At 40.8% G+C, this 27,840-nt stretch overlaps 2 protein-coding genes and 1 long non-coding RNA gene across 4 annotated transcripts; 2 read left to right on the plus strand and 1 right to left on the minus strand.

The window, feature by feature from the left end:
- Positions 1 to 1,452: 1,452 nt before the first annotated feature.
- sv2ba (synaptic vesicle glycoprotein 2Ba) lies at positions 1,453 to 19,350 on the plus strand. Of its 2 annotated transcripts, none has more exons than XM_020079811.2 (13): positions 1,453 to 1,616; positions 5,822 to 6,538; positions 10,750 to 10,930; positions 13,435 to 13,586; positions 14,111 to 14,244; positions 14,752 to 14,841; positions 16,109 to 16,222; positions 16,321 to 16,409; positions 16,624 to 16,788; positions 16,890 to 17,023; positions 17,249 to 17,449; positions 17,615 to 17,774; positions 17,895 to 19,350. In XM_020079811.2, the coding sequence occupies exons 2-13, from the start codon at positions 6,061 to 6,063 to the stop codon at positions 18,076 to 18,078; spliced, it is 2,082 nt and encodes a 693-aa protein (XP_019935370.1). In that variant the 5' UTR covers positions 1,453 to 1,616; positions 5,822 to 6,060; the 3' UTR covers positions 18,079 to 19,350. The 2 variants fall into 2 exon arrangements, with proteins under 2 accessions (XP_019935370.1, XP_069394710.1); XM_069538609.1 differs by lacking the exon at positions 1,453 to 1,616 and adding an exon at positions 3,475 to 3,495.
- LOC109624892 (uncharacterized) lies at positions 12,845 to 16,057 on the minus strand. The gene is made up of 3 exons (XR_002202411.2): positions 15,056 to 16,057; positions 14,093 to 14,286; positions 12,845 to 13,581 (listed from the first exon to the last, which is right to left on the minus strand). It is a non-coding gene; the product is annotated as an uncharacterized lncRNA (long non-coding RNA).
- A 7,099-nt stretch (positions 19,351 to 26,449) lies between the features above and the next one.
- On the plus strand, positions 26,450 to 27,412 carry LOC109624938 (mesoderm posterior protein 2-like). The gene is made up of 2 exons (XM_020079872.2): positions 26,450 to 27,245; positions 27,359 to 27,412. Exons 1-2 carry the CDS (start codon positions 26,493 to 26,495, stop codon positions 27,410 to 27,412), a joined length of 807 nt encoding a protein of 268 aa, XP_019935431.2. The 5' UTR covers positions 26,450 to 26,492.
- The last annotated feature ends 428 nt before the right edge of the window (positions 27,413 to 27,840 follow it).

Here is a 27,840-nt window from a genome sequence, read left to right on the forward strand (position 1 = left end):
TCCGTGCATACAATTATTTTTATTGTAAAATGAGGGAGTATCTGTAAACACATTGGAGTTGGTTGGATCTAATGATAAGTGCTGCTACATACTTATGAACATAACAGTTTAATTTATGTTTTACTAATAACCAGGTAGATCCTGTAGAGTGGACGAGGTTTCAAGATGATTACTGTGAAATGAAGAGTACTATTGGGTAGTTAGATTTCTGTATTTGGCGCTTTTGATCAAGTCAATCCACAGAAAATGTATAATCTGAGTTATTTTTGTTGATAAAATGTCAAATAATCCCTAGTTTAAGCTTTTTACTTGAGATTTTCACCTTTTCTTGGTCTTGTATGAGAGTAAATTCAATATCCATCCTTTATCTATATCGCTTATTTCTTTAGGGGGTTGTGGGGGGAGTCACTCTCACCTGACTTTGAGATGGAGTACCCCCTAGACAGGTCACTGAGGTATCACAGGAACTAAATGTATCGTCTTTTCTGAAAATTTGAAAGATTTCATGAATTCACAGCTAATGATCAAAGCATTCAAGTTCAACTTTTGAACTGTAACATATATAATGTAATATAATTTAGGAAAAGGCTGTCATCAATCCATCATATCCTCCAAATAACTGCTGTTCCCTCTGTGGCGTCAGGCCGTCCTTCTCTCTGATTCTGTATATTTTCTGTATGTAAACCACAGGGATGAGATGTGGTGCAGGAGAGTTATGATTATCCATCTCCAGCAGGTGCCACTTACACTCGTCCATAATCACGTCTGTGCTCACCCACACCCCTTCCTGCTTTGAGGGAGAAAGAATGCGTGTACCATTTTCGCTGATGCTTGTGTGGAGTGACTCATATTGGATGAGCAGCCACTGTAGCAAGTCAGAGTGTCATTCAATGACTCTATGACAGTACATGCAGCTACTGAACTGAAGTACCTTTCTGTTTATGGGACAGCAGGGCTCATCTTGACTGGTGTAACTATAGGCAACCGTTATCCAAACACCCCATCATAGTCCACTACTTGGATGTTAACAACACTTGGTGTAGTGTTTAGGTGTTTTAATGGAATCTAAAACATGCACACATGGAGATCTCTTCTGACGATTGTGGACCAATAAAGGCCCAGGTTTAAGTCTCCATGAGGATCTGCCCCTCTGAAGTGTCTGGAGTGAAAACATTTAAAAAAGAATCCTGCTGTCCTGGAAGCTGACACTGACCTTTGACCTCTCTGTACATGACCCGTTTTAGAGATCAAGAGTATCACAAAAAACCCTGTACAGTATCACCCAGTCTGTACTCAGTGTCAGTGGAGCATGTTGCTATTTAAACCTTTTGGACTGTACCATTGGCTCCCAGATGTGTGTGTGGGGGGGTTAACTTCCGGGGAGTTTCCTGTGGAGATGAGCCCTGCTGAGGGAGGCGGTGTGTGGTTTCGGGGGGTGGGGTTGGGGAGTTGGATCCTAATCCCTCAGGCTTGGCTGCAGGACGGCCTTAGGATAAACTGACATGTCGGCTTTGGACATGTGAAAATGCTACTTGGACTTTGACATTTTTTAGATTTATGCTTGTTTGTTAATTTTTTTCAGTAGATACTTTCATAACAGTGGAATGCCAACTCAGGTAAGATATTATATACTATTTAATGTTTGCTACACTGTGCTATTCAACCCAGCTAGTGCAATTTAGCTTGTGCAGAAGAGAAAGATAATTTAGTTGTTGCAACAACATCAACATGTCGCAACAGTTGCTTTTCAGCCATCAATATTATTTTGAATAAAATGAAAATCCATATACTTACATTTAGAAGTCCCGTTCTATTAATAAATTAATATATGGTCAATCTTAACTCACCCTGCTGCTCTTTGTTAAAATCTAAAAAATATTTTTATGAAGAAACTTTCATTGCATGAAGGATGAATCTAATGTCTCTGTTATTAGGCTCTATTCAATATAACATGTTTTTATGGATACATATGTGACATACCCAATTAAATGACATGTCTAATAAGGCCCAGGACAGAAACCCTTGCACCATGACTTACTGGCAGTGATGTATGCAGAATGTAGTTAATAATAAATGCATTTCGATGGTTAGCACACAGGTCGTCATCAGAAATAATTAAAGACAGTTTTTTGACCTGTTGAGGTCAAGGAGGAGCTGAGATTAAAATGAACTAAATGCAGTGATAGCCAAGTTTCAAATGCATTGCATATAAAAGATGCAGTCTGATGCAATGAGATGCTTTATCTACAGAACCAGTATATGCAAAGTACGGTCCAGGAGTTGGTGCAAACATTGTGTTATCGCTCCACAAATAAATGATGAGGTAAATCAGTTCTTGGATTCAGGTCAAACACCTGTATTATGGCTGCATAATAGTATGGAGTACATGGCAAAGGTCCCAGGTTTTATAGATAAAAGTGGAATTGAAAGTAAATTGAATCAGAGAAAAAAGTTCAAAATAAAGAAAAGCATCTACGTGATAAAAATGCATACTGTACATACATTCAGATTAATTCATGAACCCTGACTGTGCCAAAGCATGTGCAGTATAGATGATCAATTATTATGATCATTTCTACATTTCCCAATTGTGATAAGGAATTACCTACAAAAGGAAAAAGTTTGAAGCTGGATGTGAAAATATATACATGAAGAACATTTTCAATGCAATAATTGCAAATGAGCTGCCTTTAAGCAAGGCAGCCATGTTGAACATGGCATTTGCAGACATCAGCAGAAGTCTGTGTACTGGGTAGTTTGAATTATTGTGTGTGTGTGTGTGTGCGCGTGTGTGTGTGTGTGGGGGGGTGTGTGTGTATAGTCTAGGTATTACATGTGGGGGCCTAAATCTGTTTACACAGTTTGATTAAGGGGACTTAAAGGTTCAGTGTGTAGAATTTAGTGTCACCTAGTGGTGAAGTTGCATGTTGCCTGAATACCCCTAACCTCACCCTCCCCTTCAAAACATGAAAGAGAACCGTTGTCATAAAAACTCAAGAGGTGTTTAGTTTGTCCACTTTGTAGAGAGGACCCACTGCTGAGGTAAATATAAAGTATTTAAATATAAACGGCCCATTCAAGGATAATAAAAACAACAATTCGTACAGATTAGGTGAAACACACAAGTGAAAACATCACTAGGATTATTTTATATTCAATTTCTACTAATAGATCCATTTCACCTAAATCGTACACACTGAACTTTTAAGGTTAATGGTTAGGGTAGGGTTAAGTTAAGGTTAGGGTTCAGGTTAGGCAAGTAGTAGTCAGCAGTATGGTTAGTCATGGAATACTAAAGTCATGGAGACACGACTGTGTGTGTGTGTGTTTGTGTGTGTCTGTCTGGTGTGTATTGCATTATTACATCAATATGTGAGTCCCTAGTGCAAGTGCCTGGTTATGTTGCTCTCTGCAGAATAAGCCACAGGAACTGATGGAGCGGAGACGGCAGAGTTTGGCTCAGTCAAACTAATAAATGATGTGAATAGGAAAAAGGTCAGTGGCGAGATTGAAACAGCTTTCTGTAAATTACACAGCGACCTCTCTGCTTCTGTTAAACCTCAGACCCACATTGATTTTCATGATTCAAAAGAGCTCTTTGACTTTTGAACACTAGGACACTCTCAGCGGAAGGCAGATCATGACCTATTCAAACTCTGCACAGGCGTAAATACTGATTTGACATCTGAAGTATTGTGTGTGTATGTGTGTGTTAGGTTTAACTGGGATAAAATTGATACAATTCATACATTTTTACACAGTGAGAGAGTGACAGAGGGGAGAAGCATGAGTGCAGGCAGTCTCACTGTTATGTAAGTGGCAGCTGTGTGAGTAAAGGAGCTGCAGCAGGATGATGAAAGCGTCACGGATTCCCTCAACCACACTCAGCATCCATCCTCTCACTTTCTTTCCTGAATCATTCATCTATTATTCAGATTACTGAAGGAAACAACAAATGGAGGAGAGGGAAAAAAATCACACCACATCATGGCACTGCAATGCCTCTCATTACCCCCGGCAACAAAACAGATCCAGGCATATATTTTAACTCTGACGAGGGGATTTCAGTGTGGAAAGAGAAGTGACTACATTTCAGTGCTTCAATCAAGACACCATAATCCACTGCTGCTATCAGCCACCCCTGTGTGTTTCGTGATGAAACAACAATGTGAAGCAACAAGGGCAAAATGAAAAAAAAAAAAAATCTGCAGTCTTAATCTGGATTAAATTACAGTGTTCGTCATCCGGGCTCCAAACCAGAACAGACCTGCCCAAACCAAACCAACCAGTGTCACATGATAAGATTGTCAGACTGTGTCTGTGTCTGTCTTGTCATAAGTAGCTTCACAATAAAATTTTGAAATCTGATGCAAAATACAGCAAGCTCATAAAATCTGTGCCTTAAACCTGATGTTTGAATAGGTCTATTATTATGTAACATGAGTGCGTGTCAGGCAAAATGATGAAAGTCTGGAGCAGTGATGTCATACTGAGGGAAGGCTAAACCAGTTCTTCCACTGCATGGTTGTAATTACAATTCCAAACCACCTGTGTTAAAACTAAGACTCCATTTCCCACAAACCCTATGGACAGATAGATAGATAGATAGATAGATATACTATTACTGCTACTATTACTACTGCTTCTACCACCACTACTGCTATTACTAATACTAATAATAATAATAATAATAATAATCATAATAATTGTTATTTCACTGCAGCTTTTTAGATTCTCAGGGACACCTATAAATAAACATACACAAGTAATAAAGATAAAACCAAACGATCTGGAGACACAAACACCTTTCAGTACATATGTGACACAAGAATAATCCAATAGTAAAACCAGATAAAGCAGCTAAAACAACTAACAGTACCTCATGTGAGCATAAGAGTAACTAAAAGTAAAACCAGATAGATATTATGAAATAAATAAGTGTGCCCTTGAACAAGGTACACAGTTGCTCTACCTCCAAGTGTGAATGTAAAACAACTGAGAGGAAGTAAAACCTCCTCACAGTTGTACTGAACGCTGACATGAAGGTTAAATGAAGGTTTGCATCTTACTGTCGTGCGCTGTATTTAGCATTCAGCTCTGCAGCTTGGTTGACACGAAAAAACATTTCGACAATGCACCCTCATTTGTTATCTCTGTATTACAGAGGATCCAGCTTCAGGCCAAACAGTTGCTTGATTTTCTAGGAATATTCACTTCGCTGTTCAGTTCCATGAAATTGTGTCAGTAACGTATGTGTCATCCAGAGAAAGTATGCAGCTCTGTGTGTTATTTTGTTCCCATTGGCGTTTTTCTGGCCTTTGCTCACCGTAAAAATCAAGACAAATCTGAACGTGTCATCGCCGCGGCAGAGCTGCGTGATGGATCAAAATGGCGTCAGAGCATTTGAGCGGGGGAGACGATGAGATTATCTGGTTGTGTGGAAGGACAAGCAGCCTGCGGGGGGAGAGTGGGACTCCTGAGCTGCTCCCTCCTGCCTCATAGCACTTCATTTCTGACTGGAATCATATGCGGGGTTTAAAGTGCTTTACAAATAGTAATAAATTACATGAAATAAGATAAATTGGTAGAAAATGGAGCTAAAGCGAAAGAACAGAGAACCAGGAAAAAACAATCAATGTCAATTTTGGGAATGAAGTAAAAACAATTAAGATGATAATAACACAACATTGTTCTACGGTTGTTATGTGTTTTATTGATACATTGTTTTGTTTTTCTGGGAGTTAAATTTGCACTATCAATACTAATATCTCTGCTCTACAACCTTTGCTTTTATGCTAACAGACAATTTATTGTCTTTTAGGTTCGACATGCAGCACTGTGCACATCAAGGAAGATAATTCAACTCAGTTGCTGAGGCCTTAAACCTGAGACCCAGACTCTTACAGAAAACCTGCAGTTCCCTTTGGACACCTGGAACACTGAGAGCAACTTACGGCTCCCAGGGAGGATTATGCCATTATAGCTGACGACTTGAGCTTCTTCACCGTACCACGGCTACACTGCAAATCAGTCCTGCTCCCCTGACACACGGCAGGAACCATGGATGACCCCTATCACAACAACGTGAACCAGCAGGTGACGCAGGGCGGAGAGTACACCTACACCCAGGATGGAAGCGGTCAGGATGGCTACCCTTACCAAACGGACTACCCTCAGCAGGAGGAGGATGCTGCTAGTGATGACACCGAGGGGGCAGATGATGACGAGCAGATGTACGAGGGGGAGTACCAGGGCATCCCCCACCCCGACGAGATCAAGGAGGCGCGTCGGGCAGCTCGGGTGGAGGCCAGGAGGAAAGCCCGCCTGGCAGCTCAGCAAGAAGAGGAGGAGGAAAACCTGTCAGAGCAATACGAGACGATCATGGAGGACTGTGGCCACGGGCGCTTCCAATGGATGCTGTTCTTCGTGCTGGGCCTGGCGCTAATGGCCGACGGAGTGGACGGCTTCGTGGTGGGCTTCGTCCTTCCCAGTGCTGAGAAGGACATGTGCATATCCAACGCTGACAAAGGACTGCTGGGTACGTGACAGACAAGGGAGGGAGGTTGAGAAACTGAGGTCACTGGTGTGAGCAGAGGTCTCCCCCAGGAAAACCTTCCTAGTATTTCATGCCAATATGAAATAAGATTAATTTATAGAGTTTAGTTTTTGTGAAATCATTTCCAAGATTACTGTGCGGGGGAAGTACAGCTGAGCTGGGAAATTTGGTCATTAACTAAAGTACTGAATAAATTAAAATTGACCTGACCTGATGATGGTGCTGGAGATGATGTTCTGATCGACAGGGGCAGATCCCAGTCCAGGGTGGGCAAGGGCCCCAGCGGAACTCTGATTGACCCCTGAAGTGCCTCTGTGCTGTCAGTAGTCTTAAATTGATATGGACATTATGTTAAGAATTTTTTGTACTTTTTAGGTTTCAATAACACAATGTGCTTGAATAAGGAACAACTTCTGAAATATATCCAATGATTTGTTCAAAGCTACAGAGCTAATAGTCAAACAAGGAATTACCTAAATGTGCATCTTACTGTTTATGACCTTTATGGCCCCCGAGTTAGAAAAGTCATAGATCTGACACTGCTGATTGACCAACATTATCTAGGCCAGGCAACTAGCATGGCTGAAAACTGATTTAGTGCACACATTTCTCCAAGACAGATATACAACCTCCTGGAAAGCTAGCTAATTGCAATCATCTGTCAGAGACTTCCCATCTCTTCTTCCTCCAAGAGAAAAGAAATCATCAGTGAAATAATCTGCCGTTGTTCTTGGCCAGAACAAAATCCTGCATATGGCTCTTGATGGAAAATGGTGGCAGATCAGTTTTCAGCAGAAATAACCTCCAGTCGCTGGTATAAATTAGGGTAGAAAAAGGCTTAGATCTTTCTGTGCAAAAGCAAAAATAGAGAACATTGACTCAGGTTGGGCAATAAAACATAATTGATAATTATTGCAACATATTTTTCCATCAATAGCAACACAGCAGAGGTTCAATAATCTCAATGTAATCCTTATAAGTTGTGTAAGCACAGTGAGAAGGTTAAACATATAATCAATGTTTTTCTGTTGTATATGTGTTTGTCATTCTCGCCTTGTAAAAAAGAGTTTAAACCAACAACCTCACTCGGGAGTAAAAATCAGTCTGTAAACTTAAAAGAAATTCTAATGTTAGATTTATAATGATAATTATCGATATCAACTGAAATTTTTATCTCAATATATATTTCGGCCACATCGTCCAGCTCTAACATTAACCACAACCAACACTGTGTCATAATAGAGTATGGCTGAGCCAATAGATTAGCTTCACTGTCCAGATAAAGAAGTAAAAACCTGCTTATATTTTAGTGTGAATATATTTTGCTTTAAGCAGAGTTTGTATCAGTTACATGTTTGTTTCACCTGCTCCATATTCACCACAAAAGGGAACACACCAAAAAAATATTGCGAAGCATAAACACAACTTAAGGGCAAATGTTCCTTGAAAACATCTGCTCCTCACTTTCTGCACAGATCTAAACTGCAAATTAAAGCCTCTCACCTTATTTCCCAGGCCTCGTGTGTAGCCGGGCGATGTGGCAGATTGCACATCGCTCATTTCATCTTAACAACGGGCTCCTGGGATGAAGCGAGAGATTGATGAGGAACCTGGTGGTGATTGTATTCAGTGTGTGCTCCCAGGCTAATATGGAGCATGTTGCAGCAGTCAGAGAGCCTGGCGGCCTGCGGTGCCCGGTGCAGAGCTGTCAGAGGCACTTCAGGCCTCTGACAGGTGCTGGTAGCAGGAGGAAGGCCTGGCGAAAATGAAATCCCAGCATCTGTTTGTGCAGAGCGGGAGGAGAGCACAGATCATTGGCTGAGAATATGAAGTAGATCTGCAGAATGACGCTGTTAGAGTCATGCTCATGATCTGTTCACCAGACAAACGGCAGCAGAAAAGTGTTTAATCTTAACCTGACTCTTGGAGAGCTGACAGACTTCTAAACATTTTGTTAAAAGAGGAGGGTGGTTGGTGCCCTTACCTTGTTCGATCTATAGAATGAAAATACAAGAGGCTTATAGTGGGAGACAATACAAATGAGTGGGAGAATACAAATGAGAGAACAATGTGTCAGGCTTTAAATCCCAGGCTTGATCTGTTTGCAGAGATTTAACCACCAACTATTTCAAGGAAATTGCTTGTGTTTTATTCATATGTATGAATGCAGCTAATACATTTTGGCGCTTAGCATTCATTTCTATAAGGTTTTTGCACAGTAGCTCTCAGACATCATGTCACTCAAGCAAGATGTCCAGATCCACCAAGTTTTATTCATTTTGATAGAACTTTGTTATCTGTTTAACAACAGTTACAAGAACATTCATACAAATGATCTATTTTAATATTTCCTTCAAACAGACTGTTATAACTCTTGCATGACAAGTAGGAAAATGCATCACTTCTGGAAATCCGGTGTGTGCAAAGGCTTTGCCAAGTTCCATGTAACGAGGCTATTAGCTAGTTTCAATTTACCAGCCCAGATTATTCCATTAAATTTTAAATTTGGCAGTACTTTGGTGAACATCACGGCCAAAGCCTTATAAATGTGGGACTGATTTTATTTTGTTTATAAGAGCTTACATGCAGAAAAGTATCAGATATTGAATGTTTCAAATATCTTATTATAAAGTAACTGGCATCATTGAAACTCACTGTCAACACATTTTAAAATTTCAGATACAGTTTATCATATAAATATAATTTAAAAGATTCCAGGTTCGTATCAAATTTGAGATTTTTATGAAACAAGCGATGATCATAATCCATTAGTATTCTTCAGTCTTAACAATGAACATATTAGCGGCTGGCCCTGGACCGAAAATGAACAGAAATGGAGCAGCACGTAATCTCTTCTAGCTGGAGAGAAATTGAATTTTATACAATTTATATTCACTGAAAGGCTTTAGCTCTGTTTAAATAATGTAGGTAGTATTTTGACACAGCTTACTTTATATAGGGTCAATTTATGGCCTGCATTTATTTGCACTTTAAAGTCAATTAATCGTTTCTCCATGTAGATGTGGAAAATGCATAGTGTTTTCACTTAATCAAAAAATAATCTTTCCCCTGAGGGGATTCATCGACTTCACTGTGCTCAAGGACACTTCAGCAGGCAGACTGAAGCGTGTTGCTGCAGGGCCAGATCCTGTGTCTCCCTGGACCTTGTGGCTCTCAGCACACTTTCTAATCACAAGGCCATCCTGTCAACTTGTCAATGCACATTTCTGAGGTGCGCACATTGCCCTAAGCAACAACTAGGCCAAGATAGTGGGTGACATGTTAGCCTTGACTCTTTGTCTCCTCCGGGACCCTGAGCAGTCACTTGTAGAATGCGTTAGGGATGTGCAGCTTGGCGTGTGGAACTCCAGGGCATTTGGATAGACTAGTAATCCACGGGGAAGGTGCACACTATGGCTCCACGTGCCGTTAAGCTGCTTAATCCCTCTGTAATTAGTGCTGTGTGTAGTAAAAACACTAGAGGAGGCAGGAGGAACAGGCCGACAGGTTTAAACTGCACCACCTGAGGTTGTCGGTTTCACCAGCAGCGAGGTGAGAGACTATTGCTCTCCCCAGAGATATAAAAAGAAAGCTCACACTCTTTATTATCTTCTCGGTGCAGTAATGGGCAGCACAGTTGGTCACTTTTATGGACAGGAAGTGGCAGATGACATCTGGAGGTAAAAATGATGAAGAATGTCAGTTACTCACTAACAGCAAAGACAAAAGGAGAAACTCATTCTTTGGGTGTGAGTGGGAGTTGGTGTCATTAGGAATATTCAGAAAGGTTCATCAGAGAACACAATGCTGCTCAAATGCATCACAGTGAATTACAACAGGAGGTGTGGCGTCTTCTTGCCTCCTGTGTTCATAATCAGGTAGAGGGAGCCCCCCTGTGGACAACTGGAGTTTTGTCCATTTTCTTTCTTTAAACAGTAGCTTATATCAGTAATATTTGCTGTGTATTGATTTGTATTCAAATATTTGATTATAATAATAATTTCATAAAATACAACATAATTTAAATGGTAAAAGAACGGGATAAAAAATAGAAAAAAATAAAAGCCAATGGGTAAAAGCAAAAGTGTTGAGCCTTCATGTTTGTTTCAGTGAGACCAAGTGTGAATTCAGAGTAAAACACAGAAGTGGATTATAACTGGACTGTGTTACTGTGTTTGTGTGTGTGTTTGCAGGTCTTCTGGTGTATGTGGCCATGATGGTAGGGGCGCTGGTGTGGGGGGGACTGAGTGATAAGATGGGCAGGAGGAAGTGTCTGATCTACGTGCTGACCATCGACCTGGTCTTCTCCTTCCTGTCCTGCTTCGCTCAGAGCTACGGCTTCTTCCTCTTCTTCAGGTTCTGCTCAGGCTTCGGGTAAAAACACTTTTTTTTCATTTATGTTTCCATTTTCAGGAGCCAGTTTAAACGTAGGCTTTTTATACTGGCAGATCTTTTCCATGAGTTGTGTAAACGTTCAGTAGAAACAAGTCAGACGGGGCCTCAAACATCCTTTTGTTTGTGTTGTGCTATTTGCTCCAAAATAAGATACTTGACATTTAAGTATAATGATGAGAAATGGTCTGTGTCTAGATGACCACTCAGAGTGTTTTATACTCTTTTTTTGCCGTTCGTTCACACACACATTCATGCAGTGCATGTATGTGCAGCACTTTCTCTATCATACATCACTCAAATTGCCTCAAACACGCAGCCATCAGGGCCAATTAGCCGTTCAGTATCTGAACATAGGTACCTTCATTAAAGATGCAGTTCCTCAGGAACATGGCTGGAGACAGTAAATATTCTGAACACAACATTCAGCTCACTACAGTTTTTTCTCATTAATATAACATACGTACATTAAACAGTCTCGATATTTCTGTTATTATTCTGATATTATGTTTAGTACATTCTAACTAAATAGAGTTATTCCTTGCTTCACATGAAGGGTTAGAGCCTGTGGCCGAGAGCTCTGATATAAACCAGTCACTTTGCTTCATGCTGCATCACACACTCGCTCTGTTTTAGCAAAATATATGGTTATTTACTTATTCTTATACCCATCCTACTCAAAACAAGCTCATTATTTGTGTCTCATTGCCGCCGCCCCCCGCCCCCCTGGGATTAGGTCTGACAGCACTTCCTCTGCTATTATGCAGCCAAAATAATGCTGATCCATCGGTTCCATCCACACGAGAAAATGCAGAGAAGCGTTGTTCTGCGTTGTTTGTCCTCGTGTCGTGTTTGTCCAGATGATGCATGACAATTACACACAACAAAGGATGGTTTTTTTATGCAGCTTTTAAACGTTTAAGCTGTCATGTGCTACATGTTGGAACACATCACTGCACAGTCACATACTGTGTTAATGTATTAGTACCAACTCAAAGACATGCTGACTGTACGCTGCACAACAGGAGAAATCTGCTTATTCACCGTAACAGAGCATTTCTTTATGAGACTAATTAAAACCAGAGAACACTCATCTGATGAGCTTGTTTTTTATGTTAGTTTTATTGCTGTGTTCCTGCTGTCGCCAGCACCTTGGGTGAAACCTTTGTGCACACTTGCCTCTGCAGCTCTCAAAGACACATTTCTTTTGATAATGACTGCAGAGTATACCCAGACCTGCAATCCTGATGTTTGAGCTTTTTGCTTGGACACATATAAAAACACAAGGTCACCAAAATTAAATGTTCAGCTGTTGCTGATTCGCAGTGATAATGAGCCTCATGTTACTTGTAAATGCTCACATCTGCAAAAGACTTTAACTGGCCTCACAAAACACAAGGAGCTGTCAGGCTCAACTGCTATTTGAGAAGATCCTCATAATAAAAGAGAGAGATCTGTGGACCAAAGGGCCGGTGATCATCTTGATGTTAAAGGTTCAGTGTGTAGAGTTTAGGGACATCTTGTGGTTGAGCTGCATATTGCAGCTGTATATCCCTCACCTGACCCACCCCTTCCAAACAGGAAAGAGAACCTGTGGTAACCTTTAGTCATCATAAAAACTCAAAAGGTGTCTCGATATTATTATAACATATTTGAATATAATGTATTTAAATACAAAGGGCTCATTCTAGAGGTAAGAAAACAACAATTTGTAAAAATGTAGAGGATTAATACACACTAGTAAAAACGTCATTTAAATTATTATCAAATTTCTGCAAATAAATCCCTTCCACCTAAATCTTACACAGTGACCCTTTAAACATGTTTCACTTATAGATATCAAATTCAACATCTATATTGTAAAAGACACAAAGAGGACGTATTTTTACACTCAGCTCTAAATAGAAGCTTTTAATGGGAACTTGTCGAGAGTTACACATTTTTCACTGCGTGTTAATCTCTCATCAGAGCATAACACCACTTTTTAGCCAATGCAGACATTTTTATGAATAATCAGCCAATTATTTGTATTTCTGACGCACCTAATACTTTTTCCCCTCTTTGTTATAATGCAAATATAATAAAGCACTGTCAAGGTGTTCAAACGCTTCCAACACATAAATACTAAACATTTCTTTGCAGCGTCCATGTTTTTCCAAATTCTGACTTCAAAGCACATGAACTCACTTAAATCGGAACAACAACCTCCACAATAATTTATATTCAGGTAGAAATATCAGAGACAGAGAAATCTGGATTAAATAAAGCAAAATTGTCTGCATGTTGAGATACCCAGTGGTGAGTGAAAAATCAGTGAGTGAGGATCCTTGTAGTGAAGACAAAAATGAAAGAATGTCAAACATTAAAAGCAACTGATGGGAAAGAGCTCAAATACCAGAGATCGTAGTAAAAGTTCCTCAGAAGATAATGGATGATTTACATATATAAATAAAAGATTCTCAGGCATCTCATGATTCCTCCTCCAGAATTGGCGGCTCCATCCCGATAGTGTACACCTACTTCACTGAGTTCCTGCAGATGGATAAACGTGGAGAACATCTGAGCTGGCTCTGCATGTTCTGGATGCTGGGAGGCCTTTACGCCTCCTTCACTGCCTGGGGAATCATCCCTCACTATGGTAACACACGCGCACACACACACACACACACATGCAGAATATTGAGGCACATGAAGGCACACAGACGTTCAAATAAACCAAACATAAACTGGGAAAACAGAGATAATGTAATGTTTATTTGACTTTTAATTAAAATTCAAATAACTGCAGGAGCTCCCTGAAATGTCAGCCTTCTTCCTTCAGTCTGCACGAACAACAGGATGCAGCTAAATTAATTTCTGAGCTCAGCTCTGTGCCTGCTAATACACCTCATCTTAAGAAGTTATCTCTGCAATTACTGGCTGTATATGAATAATTCATATTAAAACAAATGAACGACTTGGACCAGAAAAATAATTTTATGGAACTGACACAGGCCCACGGTTGCTCGTGTGTTAACTGTCAGCTTTATAATCAATGCAATCACTCAGATGCAAATGACTCATGGGAAAATAAACTGGTGCATAGCAGACGTTTTGTACATAAAATATAACAAGATGTTTTTTGTGCTTTAATTTGTTCCTTACTGGATGTTTGGTTTTCAGGTTGGGGCTTTGCCATCGGTACAGAGATCCAGATGCACACCTGGAGGATGTTTATCCTGGTGTGCCTCCTCCCCGTGCTCGCTGCTCTCATCGGAGTCGTCTTCATGCCGGAGAGCCCACGGTTCCTCCTGGAGGTTAGACACTGGACCATCTCAGATTGATATAAGAGCTGCATCCTAATATTCACGATGTGAGGGTACAGTATTAAACATCAGGCTGTGATTGGTTAAAAATGTTGAGTCATCAGCCACCAGAGCAACATGCCACTGCTGTGCAAAGGTAGCGAAGGGCTGCTAAGACAACACCAGAACACCACCCACCCCTGTTTCTCATCCAGGACATTGTCAGAGCTGTAACCACATGTGGTATTGTGTTTGTATGTTACTGCTCCGACATGTTCATATCACACACCCCCAAATTATCACACGTCGCCCATTTCTGATAAGCGGCAGACCTCATGAGAACCCCTGGCTACACGGTATGTGGGAAAGTTAGTCGGCAAACACAAAGCCATTTCAAAAATAGTTGTTCTTATAAAAAGTAAATAACATCATTTCCACTAAACATATATAAAACACTGGTGATGTAGACATTCATCAGTAAAAGATTTGTGTGTGATTTTTCTGTCTGTTTCTTTTCAGAATGCCCGTCATGACGAGGCGTGGATGATCCTGAGACGAGTTCACGACACTAACTGGAAGGCCAAGGGGGAGCCAGAGAGAGTTTTCACTGTAAGGCTCTGTGTTTATACCGTCTATGTACGGCTTTATTATATGCCTCATCATAAGAAATGCTATGAATCAGTTTCATTCACCCAAATTAATGAGTAATCATCCACAAAAAAAAAACAAAAAAGAGTTTTTTCAGGGCAGCATCGCAGCCCAAATGCAGATAAATAGAAAACTGCAAGTGCTGGAATATATTTAGTCAAAAATAAATGCTTACATTCAGGAGGCTGGAAGGTTAGGAAACACAGGTGATACAAAAAGTGAAGCTGGAGTGAACCAAAGCAAACTGAATACACCAGCTAACAAAGACCAAAGCTGTTTTCAGACATGACCTCTGGAGGAAGTCAGCAGAATTGGCTCCTGACTGTTTCTCTTTCACACATGAACAATGCAGCAGGTGATTCTCACTGAGACACATTCTCAACACAGAAATCTGTGGAGCCTGCAGGCGAGGTGCGGTGCGGCAGGCAGGATGTATCGTGTTCATTTTGCGGCAGAGAACATGCGTTTTTTTGTTTTTTGAGAACTCCAAGAGTTCAGTGCATGTCTGAAATCAGCTAAAGGGAAACACAGAAACTTTATAGACAAGGGAGGCGACACAGGTGAAACACATTTGGACAGGTGCAGGCAATCTCAAGACAGGAAATGGGACAAAAACAGGAAGTAAAGCAAGGGAGACACGTAAGTTTCACAATAAAACAGGAAATTAAGAACTCAGAGTGCACACACTAACACAGAGCAAATCCTGAAATCCAAACACAAGGAAAACAACATAAGAAATCAATACAAGAGAAAGCCTTTCTAAAAGTTTGATGACATAAACAGTCTTTCAAACGTTCAGAAGAGGGGCTCAATCATGACCCCAGAGTGTCATTAATAACAGTGATGGTGGCTGCATGCTGCCTCACTGATGCACTGTTAATGTAAACGTAAATGTAGCTGTCATTCACGTCAGTCATTACACATGTGTTTCTCCCACTGTGACAAATGTCTGCTGTGAAAAAGGTAGTAGCATTGCAAAGTCAAAGATTGACCGTCTATATGCGTGTGCCTTTAATGCAGCACAGTAGATTCATTTCTCATGTAATGAATGTCCCAATGAACACACTGTACTGTACTACATGGTGTGTGTATATGGTATTCATTTAAACCAGTGTTAAAAGGGGTTTGGGGAAAAAATAAAGAAAGAGGTTAAGGCCTGTAATAATCCTAAAAAATAATGAAGAGGACAGTTTTAACCATATGTTCCCACTTCTGTCTCTATGTGAAGGTGACAAATATTAAGACTCCGCAGACGCAAGAGGACGAGTTCATAGAGATCCAGAGCGACACCGGCACAGCCTTCCAACGCTGGACCGTCAGACACATGACCATGCTGCAACAGGTCTGCAAATCATAAGTGGACGTTTGCAGTGCTTATCTCACCAAAACATATCCACGTTTTTGCCACTTTGTGTAACGGAATGTCTTTCCATCCTCCAGGTGATGGCTAACATCATGTCATTATCAGCTCCAGAGCTCAGACTGCAAGGCCTCTTCCTGGTTATTGTCTGGTTCTGTTTGGCCTTCAGGTAAAAATTTGCAATTTAACCCATGCTGACATCTGGGCTTTGAAACCTTTTAGAATATAATTGTAGATTCACATCATATTCATGCATTTTCAGAATATCACGAACACAGCCTCTCTAAGGCAAAGATAATCTGAAGATAGAAAGAATCTCACTGCTATAATACTTTGTCTCTAGTGTTAAGTCTTGTCAAATGTCCTGATTCTATATGCATTAGCTACCACGGACTGGGCGTTTGGTTCCCTGATATGATCAAGTACATGCAGTACGAAGAGTATGAGTCCAAGGTTCGAGTGTTCCACCGGGAACGCGTCGAACGCTTCCACTTCAACTTCTCTCTCGTCAACCAAATACACCGCGAGGGAGAGTACATCCATGACAAGTAGGCGCTCCCCCCCCCCCCCCCTTCAATATGTCACAATCTGTTTAGTCACCATTAGTTTCTGCTGCTGCTTAGTGTCCTTTCTTTCTTTTTTCCTTTAGGTTTGCAAACATTGAGATAAAGTCTGTGAAGTTTGAGGATTCTCTATTTGAGAACTGCTACTTTGAAGATGTCAGGTCGACTAACACCTTCTTTGAGAACTGTACCTTCAAAAGCACCGTCTTCTACAACACAGGTAGTCAGCGCAAAGACTTAGTAATGAATGGTTGTAAAGTGGTTTTAGTGACACTTTTGAAACACTGAGGGCCGGAGTTACTAAAAGATTAACACTGCACTAAAACAGTCATCTGCTAAGTATCTACAATTTGGCACGTGCTTATCCTCTACCACTAAAATAAGTGTGAAATAAGTCAATATTCTGTAAGCATCACCTCCTTCTTCATCTTTCTCTTCTCTCCAGACCTCTGGCAGGAAAAGTTCAAAGACTGTCGAATGGAGAACACCACCTTCCTCCACCCGAAGAAAGGCTGCCATCTGAACTTCCAGGAGGAGAATGACATCGTCATCTACATGGTCAGCTTCCTGGGCAGTTTGGCTGTGTTGCCTGGCAACATCCTGTCAGCATTATTCATGGACAAGATAGGAAGGATCAGAATAATAGGTGAGGTCATCGGAAAGTGCCAGTACAGTAGACGTACAGTAATGTAGGGCAGATAGAGTTTTTGCTCTAACTGTTTAAGTGATTAATCTGTCTGTGTGTCTGTCTGTGTGTCTGTCTGTGTGTCTGTCTGTCTGTCTGTCTGTCTGTCTGTCTGTCTGTGTCTAGGTGGTTCTATGCTGGCATCGTCTGCCTGTACCTTCCTGCTGCTGTTAAGTTTCAGTCAAGGAGCTGTAATATGTTGGCAGTGTCTCTTCTACGGTGCCAGTGTAGCAGCCTGGAATGGACTTGAGGTTATTTCTGTGGAACTCTATCCAGCCGCTAAAAGGTACAGATAGGTGTTTAGCAAACGTAGCTTTATTGAGCCTCCTCTTAACTCCTAATTTATCTCAGAAGTGGCCATTTAAAACTATGCATCTAATCTTTTTTCTTTCTTCTGACTTGACAGAGGGACAGCGTTCGGTATCCTGAATGGAATCTGCAAGTTTGCAGCCATTATTGCCAGCTTTATCTTTGCAGCCTTCATCGGCGTTACCAAGATCATCCCCATCTTCCTGGCCTTCGCCGCCCTCGTCTGTGGAGGTCTGGTGGCTCTCAAGTTGCCCGAAACCCGGGAAAAAATCCTGTCTTGAAAAGCCAAACTCCTGCAGCCTCCAGGCCCCAAACACAGTCTAGCTATGGGGAAAGCTTTGGTGGAAAAGTATCACATTTAACTGAAGTGAAAAGACAAGAAACAAAGGCCACACTGTGCTTGCTGTGTTTATCAGTCTGTCATGGTTATACTGTCTGAGTAAAGTGTTGGAAAAAATACCTGTTTGGTTGCCTACATGGGCCTTAGGTGGCTTCCTGACCCCTCAGTGAGCCCCTCAGGCTGCCCAGCTTTTCTGACACATTGTACCAAACTAGTGTTTGTCATTTCCTTTTCATTATTTACTGCCGTCCCTCTATGCACACACACGTACACACAGCGTAGCAACCTTTGTTTTGTTTGAGGTTTGTGTAAATGAAAGATTAATAAGAGATGAAATTGTGTCTGTACTTGAAAGGTCATGTAGTTCATGTTACCATGTTGTGCTTTGATTTCATTCCCTGCTGAAAACAAAAGGAGAGACAGAGGTATATAAGTTGTGATCATAACTGGAAATGGATTGGACGCCTCACTTCCGTGGCTCAACAGCAATATCACTGCTGGTGTTGTTCAGAGAAAACACAGCTACCATCCACTCACTATTTATTTACTCTGCACTGTCCTGTGGTGTCTATAGTCTTCTTCATACATATTATTGCTTGGTTTGTTCTTTCTAGATAAAAACCTGTATCGACCCTTTTATTATATGTAGGAGGTCTTTTAGATCAAGTCAACTTCTGTTCATTTCTCCCACTTGATCCAAAATCCAACCCGAACAGCCGACTGCATTTCCCTCCTGTTTGTCTTTGTCTTGTCCTCAACTCTAAGACGTTTTGTCTGTCCTTAACTGTAGCACTGTGTTCTGTAGCTGGTGAAAATAACGTAGACGTCTTATCTGTCACATCTTGCCATGACAAAATATAAGGAATTGTTCTGTTTGTTTATTGAATTTTTTTCTAAAATGACACAAAACTGTGAGATTAGATGTTTTGATATGATGCTCTCATTTTAACATTCTGATGAAGAACTGTTTTACAGAACCTGCCGCATTTCTGACAACACGTGTCAAGATTTCTAAGGAGCATGTAACTGTTTTTGGCGTGACTGAGTTGTGTGTGCATGTGTGGGGTTGTTATCCACATGTCTGTGAATTTAATGAAACACAATAGTCTGATTACCAATACTATATTTGTTGTTGTACATATTGTAGACCTGTGTATATTAGTTATAAAATAGTAGCTCCATCATGACTTGAATAAAAGCTGAGGGCTTGTGATCCAGTTTTTCCTGGTTAATGCAGAATGTGCATTGAAAACATAAAGTACTAACACACTTGAATGCTTTGAATGTCACAAATTTTCAATTAAGATGAATGACTCCACTTCCTCCCACCCGGGTGCTGCCAAAATTAGGAACCAGAGTCTGCACAGTAGTTATCATGGTACAAGCGTACAAGTGCCTTCCAATTGCAAGTCAGTCTCAGCTGTAAATCCTGATGTTTCACAAATAACCAAACTTGAGGGAAAAACGACTTTGGTGTTTATTTTGCCAAGCAAATGTAAAGACCCCATCAGATACATATTCACCTGCAGTGGCACAGACATACACCAACAAACAGCCATGCAAGTAAAAATGATTCAACTTGAGCAAAATATGTTCACGCATCCAAGGGCTTGACTTCATGGCGTTACAGAGAAAATAGAAAAAAGGAGACTGGAGGTGAATAATAGAAAGAGTTGGAGTTAAGGGTGAGTGCTGAGATCAGAGGCAGAGGTAGGACTTTGGATCTGTTGCCATAGCTATCAAAAGCTTTCTCTTTTTCTCTGTATTCACCTTGAGCTGTAGCTTTGTAACTTTTGGACAGAGAATGCGTGGTGTTTCACAAAGTTTCCAGTCTTTGTGGTTGCTGTTTGTAGACATATATGCATGCAGATGGCCCCACACTACAGAATTGTTTTTGCAGATGTCTGGTCTGATTTGAACCACCACAAAGGTGTTTCTGCAAGTCTGACCGCATTTATTATCTGCTCAAATAATCCTGCAATGCGAAGGGTTTACTCATAAAATCTTAATGCGACTGACTGGATCAAAGTGTCTGATTTTGAATCATAAATAATCTTTCAGCTGTAACTTGCACTACAGCCTCTAACAAAAACCTTTATATGTAACTCACCTGCTGCTCATGCTGTAAAATGCATTTTTAACTGCTTCTCCATCTTCTAAATCCTGACATAATCCACAGTTTTATCATAATTATCTTTTTTGGTTCAGATTAGTCTGCTGCCTACATGTTTGTTTCGCACTTAAGTCCTGTTTTTTATCATGCAAACTTTAATGAGATCCCAAATTCCTGCAACCACCACACTGACGGTGTGTGCGTTCTTATCAATACAACATTAAATATTTCATTCTGGTCCTGGTCTGCCACACTTTTGAAATCAAGCAGGTTTAATGTTTGAGGGAAGTGACAACAGATCAGTGAAGCCTGTACACAAAACCAAGGAGATAAAATCACAATAGAGGCAAAGATGCATGTTCACTATAGTCCTGAGGAAGTGTAAAGACAACAGAGCAGGTTAGAGTGCTTAGCAGGAAACTTGCTTTTACAAGTTTTAAAATAAGTCGAATTTTTGGAGAGTATAGCATTGCAGTGTCTCAGTCTTTACCAACACAGAGACATAAGAACCTTGAGATCATTCTGTAATTTTACAAACTGTAACTGAAAGTGTTTTAGTAAGAAAAGTCAGAATCGTGTTCTTCCTCATTTGTCATGCTCTGATATCGTCCTGACCTCAGCTTACATTGCACAATAGCAGTGAGGATATTACTGTTCCCATGTCAGAGGCAGCTGTGTGTGTGGGGGTTGCAGGTCAGGAGTGCTTGTGAAAACATAGTAGAACACAAGAGTGAACAAGTGCTGGTTGTAGGAGGATGTGTTTACTCTGGCAGAGGTGTGAAAGAAACTGTTGATCGCACTGTCAGCCTGTGGAGGTCAGAGAACACGGGATTCATGTTTTCTCTGGAATTATTATTTCAATTTCATCTAGTTAACTGTAGAGTCAGTGTTGCTGACACTGATGAGGGATATTTTTACATTAAGGAGGGATTAGTGACAGACACTCAGCAGTTAACTCTTTGTTTTCTGCTTGGACGAGATGATTACATTTATTCTAAATTTCAGTTCTCTTCTGTTGTTCTGTGTCATTCTGTTAAGTCACTCTGTGAATGTCACTCCTACAATTAGAGGAAATTTACTGTCCACCTCTGACTAACCCCTCCAGTGGGAGCTATGTTTCACACCTAGGGTGCAGAATGTAACCCCCTCACCTGCCACCTCACCCGCTGACATGGCACACACACACACACACACACACGCTCACTCACACACACACACAGACACACACACGCTCACTCACTCACACACACACACAGACATTATCACACAGATTTAAGATAGATAAAAGAGAAAAGATTCAGATAAAAGTGATCCATCCACACTTGTAAAATTAAAACAATCTCCATCTGTATCAGAAATGAGCTGATCCCTCATGCATGTGCCAGTGTAAACATGAAACTGATTGTTGACTCTGCAGTATGTAAAGTAGACATACATGTTGCTTATGTAGAAAATACTATGAATGAGAAACAGCTAAGTTGGAAAATAAGTACGGGGATTTTAATGCTTGGAGCGTAGATGAGGTGGAACTCTTACTGACAGTCAGGGTTAGCAGCACCTTCTGTTTAGTGCCGGAATTGCAGTTGTGCCTAATCGAGTGTCAGAAGTGATGAGGGTGATTGCGTCATCATTTCTGTAATATCATTGTTTCTTCCTGGCCACACTAAACAAAACCCAGGGGTATAGTTCAGTATTGGATCAACAGGGTTTCCAGGATTTATCCATTTAATAATGCTAAGCACTCTTGTGGTCCAAAATATCAACCAAAGCAACATATTGAGATAGTTTATCCCTGTGTCTTTCTAAAGTGCCTCAGTGTAGGAAAGCTTGTGTCTGTGAGGGTTCTCCTGTCTGAACTGGTCCCAGATTAGGTTTTTTATTCACAGAACTCCAGGGACATTCTCCTGGAAGAAATTCAGGGACAATTTTAAAAGAAAACTTCATCGATTTTAAACATTACAATCTGTTCTCTGCTGTGAGGAGCCCTTGAACAGGGAAAAAACGTGTATAAAGGCCTTTTTGTCTCATTAGGCAGCTATGTGACGTTTGATAAATTGCCTCAAACGATGTCACGAAAGGCTAAGGCTTTACTCTCCGCAGCCATAAATAAAACAAGGTGCTACTCTGGTCTCAGTAAAATAAATTCCATCATCAGAAGAGACAGGTACGTGAGGCTCTGTGCAGACATCTGTGTACCTTCCAGTTTCTGCATGGCCACTCCACTACAAGGTCACCAACTGTGCATGAGTTATTCAAAACCTGGTTATACCAAGGTGAACCTGGTACTGGTTCAGAATTGGTTCAGCTTCATCATCACATTACTCTATATGTCACTCTATACATCTCTGATCTCACAACAACACGAGTGCCAACTTAAAGCAGACTGCACACGATACAGGCTCAGTTTAAAGAAAAAAAGAAAATGGTGTTCACAGTGTCATAGATGTGTCTTGTTGGTCACGATAATCCCAGCTAAGTGTTGGTGTCAGAGTCGAGACAATTTTTCTGATCAAGAGCCAGTTCTTTTGCTGTTGAATGACAAAGCAAGTTAACTAGAGAGTAGAGCAACTAAGTGTTCTTTTTAATGTTCAGTGTGTAAGATGTGGGTGAAAGGGATCTATTGGCAGAAATTGTGATGTTTTCTTTACCCCAAAATAGTAATAATATATTTAAATACTTTATATTTACATTGGAAGCGGGTCCTCTCCACGGAGGCCGCCATGTTTTTTACATTAGTCCAGACTGGACAAACTAAACACCTTTTGAGTTTTTATGACAACTGAAGCTACCACAGGTCCTCTGTCATGTTTGGAAGAGGAGGGTGAGGTGAGGGGTGTTCAGCTGCAACATGCAACTTCACCAGTAGATTTCACTAAATTCTACACAATGAGCCTTTAACATGTTTTACTTTCCTTGATACACTTCTATCTTGTGTGATCATCTGTTTTAAATCCTTCCTCTGATCTTTTTTTATTCATTGGATCACTATTTGCCATGCTGCCAACCCACAATCCTCACAGGAGTCATTTATATACATTGTCTAATTGGATTTTATTCCAAGCAGAGGGAGATCACTGGAGGTCGTGCTGGGGTGGATAGACATGGGAGGCTCAGACAGGTGGCAGGCGGCCCAGCCTCAGAGAGAGAGAGAGCCTGCTGTGGGTGGGCATCCACCCAGAGGTGCCAAACTCGCAGCCAGGCTCCCACAGCCTCACCTCGGTCAGGGTGAGCTGCGGGGTCGCACAGCGGGTTCAGCCCCAGTTCACCCTGCCCTCAGCCTGACACAGCACACTCACATTAGTATGTATAGAGCATCACATAACTTATCTTCAGCCCATTCACTAATTTAACACATCTCATTCCACCTCTCACTATTCAACCTCTTCCTATGTTTCATCATTTAGGATCCCTGGAACAGACCGGTCTTCAGTGCTGTGGTGAAAGCAGCTCCAGGCTTCTATACAAACCAGACAAACAGCATTATATTCAGTTTTTTACCTGATTCCACAGACTGCAAGCCGGTGCTCCATCAGACAGGATAATACCTTGATACTAAGCCAACCACAAATTGCCAATGCTTCATGGAAACTGAGCTGAGAGAAATAAAACGCAGTCCTCCCCTGCACTGAACAGGGTTAGGATTCAGGTTAGGTTTGATGTTAAGATTTAATAAACAATAGACAAAGATGATGAAAAAAAGATGACTGCTTGCAATCAGACTGGATTTGGAAAATAAAATGAGCATCACTACATTCACCCAGACAGGAAGAGCACTTGTTCAAATGTGTTTTAATGTTCACAGTAGTTTTAGTTATAAACTATATATAGATATTAATACATACAGTACATAAATACAGAAATTAAAAAGTATCACTGTTTTTGTATCTAAATAATAATAATGATAATACTTATACTAACATTAGTACTACATCTACAACTACTGCTACTACCACTACTACTACTAATACTACTACTGATTTTGCTACAATTACTAATAATAACTTAAATTCATATAGAGCCTTTCAAGGCAACTTGAGTTACGAAAAAAACAAGGACAGAAAATATGGATAAAAATGCTTGGTGGGGGATAGAGACAATGCTAGTGGTCTCCGGAGGGTAATGAGAAGTATTTTTTTATATTATTATTTTTTTATTTATCTGAAGTTGTCACCAAATGATCTTTGGTTGCTCTACATGGAGAGAAAATGAAAGAAAAACAGGTTGAGTAAAACAGAAAGGAGCAGAGCGATAGGGACAGAGAAGATCAGCAGTGCCACTATTCACCAGCATTACCAGGTTCTCACAGCTGAGGTGTGAAGTGACGCCTCCAGACTCATCAGTTCTCATCAGCGTGAAACCCTCACACCTCTGCATTAACTGGATAATACAAGTCATTATGCTTCATTAAACCTCAGAGAATTAACATTGACATTTCAAGCACATAGGACATTGGTTTTCTTGTCCAAAGCATCAGGGAACAGCAGCAGTATAATCAGCAGTATAAGCCTCACATCTCTATCAAAGGTAAAGAAAAGCAGAGGGTCAGAGATGACAGCTCACGTCTGAGTTGCAGAGTCTATAAAACGATTGTGCTAGTGAGAAATGGTGGGAAATAAAGAAGAGAAGATGAAGAGAAGTGTAGAAGACGGTGCTTTCAGGTTCAAGGTTGGAGTGAGGTGAGGAGAAAGAAGAAGAGAGTTACAACCGCATCATCTCTGCTCTCTGAATAATCAGAAATTTGCAGACTTCTGAGCCACTGACATGATGGTATCTTGATCCCAGAACAAAACAAAATAGATCAGTGTTATTTACTCATATACCAACACCTCATATATCACAAACGATCCTTTGATAGTGTTTCTCTGACACAGAATGTACAGTACACTGTGTACCATAACATTATACTGCATATTTTAATCAAAAAGGGTTACCCAACATATTTAGCATCTATTAGTTATGGCTTGGTTGCAAGTTAGTGATGAAAAAGGACTGAGACGATCAACAAAACGTGCAGGGCAATAAAAGATATCAATAATTATCACACTATAAAACTCATAAATAGTTCAACATGTATTGATATATTGATTATGCGTTTTATTTTAAGCTTGAAAAGAAATAACCATGACACATTTATCGGGAGAATTATCATCTGAAATCAACGTTTTGATCACGATATAATTTTTGGTCACATTGCTCAGCCAAATATAAGCAGTATTTTAATAGTTTAGCTTGATATTGATTCATGTTTATTTAGTTTTAACTGCTCTACTGATCATTTTTTATCAGCTGGTTATGTGTTTGTAAAATCTAAATTTGTCAACTGAAGACAGAGGCACCGAAATCCCCTGAAATGTAGTAAATGGAGTAAAAGTAACTTAAAAAAGTATCAAGTAAGATAATATTAAATATTTAGGTAAAATAAAAGCACATGAAAGTTGTATACAGTATTTGGTAAAGTGTATTTATTTTCCACATCTGTAACTCATTAGTCTATTTTATAACATTTACATATTTATCCTGCACATGCACTTAAACCCGTTTTGTATTTTTGACCGATGCGAAAATTCCAATTAAGTTCCATATATTACCCCGATTGTAAACATGGGATTTGGTGTGAAAGTGTATGATTATCTTAATATAAAAATGTTTGGTTTTGGACCCTTAGCTTTCAAAATATAAGGTGAAGTATACATGTACTGTATATATCTGTATTAATTTGTGTTGATAAAGATTTTAGTGCAGTTCCATCCTTTCTGTGTGGGTTCATCACTGTTTCAGGTTGTGCAGTAAACACTCTTCACACTTTCACATTACATTACTTAGTTTGCTGTTGTGGAAGAAAAAGTGAATGCGGGATCATTCAAAACAAACTCTTCAACATGTGCAAAATGCATCTGAGTTCCTGCAGGGGGAAAAAACCCAAAAAGCAAAACTGTTTATTGTTTTGAGCAGGAGTCAAAATTCACACTTCCGCTCCTGCAGCTGAACTTTCCCAGACACAAGCAGAGGAGAGGGAGAGATACAGAGGCAGGGTCCCACTGAGGGCGTGTGTGTGTGTGTGTGTGTTTTCAGGGGCTGTGGCCTCAGCCTTCAACACTGATGGTTTGTGAGAATCTGCGGAGGTGTCACTTAACACCTCTGTGGCCTGGGCCGCACTTATAAACCAGTGTGGAGGAGCTGAGCAGCACTCACAGCCTCAGTCCCATTCTCTCCAGTCAGACCACAGAGCCCCTCCACACAACATGGATACCTCCTCGGTGCCTATGCTCAACTATGGCTTGCAGTACCAGTGGTGCTCCGACTCCGACCTCTCCAGCATCTCCTCTTCTGAAACCCTGTCCCCTGTCCACTCCATGGACTCCAGCCTGTCTCCTTCCTACCAGCAGGCTCCGCAGTCCACCCTAAAGACGGCCAAAAGCGGATATTCTCAGAGCCTCAGGTCTTCTCCCTGCTCCCTGTCTGGACGTGGACGGAAGTCGGGTCGAGCCACACGGATCCGCAGCAAACAGAGGGAGAGCGCCAGTGAGAAAGAGAAGCTGAGGATGAGGGATCTGACCAAGGCTCTTCATCACCTCAGGTCCTACCTCCCCCCCTCAGTGGCCCCTGCAGGACAGAATCTGACAAAGATCGAGACCCTCCGCCTCACCATCAGCTACATCTCCTACCTGTCGGCCCAGCTGGGCCTCAGCGAGGAGGTGCTGTTCCAGCGAAGGGAGCAGGGAGACCCCTTGTCCAGCGACACCTCCTCACCTGACATCCTCAGCTACTTCCAGCACGGCTCCATGGGAGGTCAGGAGGCCCAGCTCCAGCTCCAGAACCTGAACCAGAGCTTGTACCCAGCCCAGTGTCACAGCCAGAACGCTGCGATGCACTCTGGGAGCTGTAGTTTCGGAGTGGATCAGTACAATAAGCAGTACAACGAAGCTACTCTGGGAGATATCGGCATGGATACCATCCTCCACCAGTCTCCTCCAACAACACAGTCCTCCTGTCAGGTATGTGAACATTTACACATTACCATTCATGAAAACCTACGTCTAAAAATCACACATTAATTGTCATTTTGTGCAAAATATTAAAAAAATGTCCTGTTTTTTTTTTTATACAGATGTACAGCAACGACTTCTACATCCCGTTGGTTCCGAGAGAGTATTGGGGTTAAACTCTCCAACACTGTATGATCATCATCCAACAACAGACACAGACTACTTCACTGTTTTTTACTGCCTCACTGTGAATCAAGTAATTTATTTGAAATTTAAATGCTATTCTACATTTTATTTATTTGTGTCCTATGAAATGTTCCTTGTAAATATTCATATGTCTAACAACTATTTTTTATATTTCTTTATACCACTATTTATAATAAAATATTCAAATGTCACCATGTTTTGTCATCATTACTTCCCATCATGCATTTCAGTTTCTCTCATTGATTATTCATGCAGGTGTTCATTATGTGTGTACATCAGCTTCACTGGGAACTGTGTTAATAGTTAATAGTTGGGAATAAGGGACTTGTTAAAGAAAGGTTACTGGTTCTAATCCGGTGAGATTGTGTTTACTTACACAATCATACGTACAGTAATT

The sequence above is a fragment of the Paralichthys olivaceus genome, chromosome 1 (genome assembly GCF_024713975.1).
Source record: "Paralichthys olivaceus isolate ysfri-2021 chromosome 1, ASM2471397v2, whole genome shotgun sequence".
Taxonomy (NCBI): Eukaryota; Metazoa; Chordata; class Actinopteri; order Pleuronectiformes; family Paralichthyidae; genus Paralichthys; species Paralichthys olivaceus.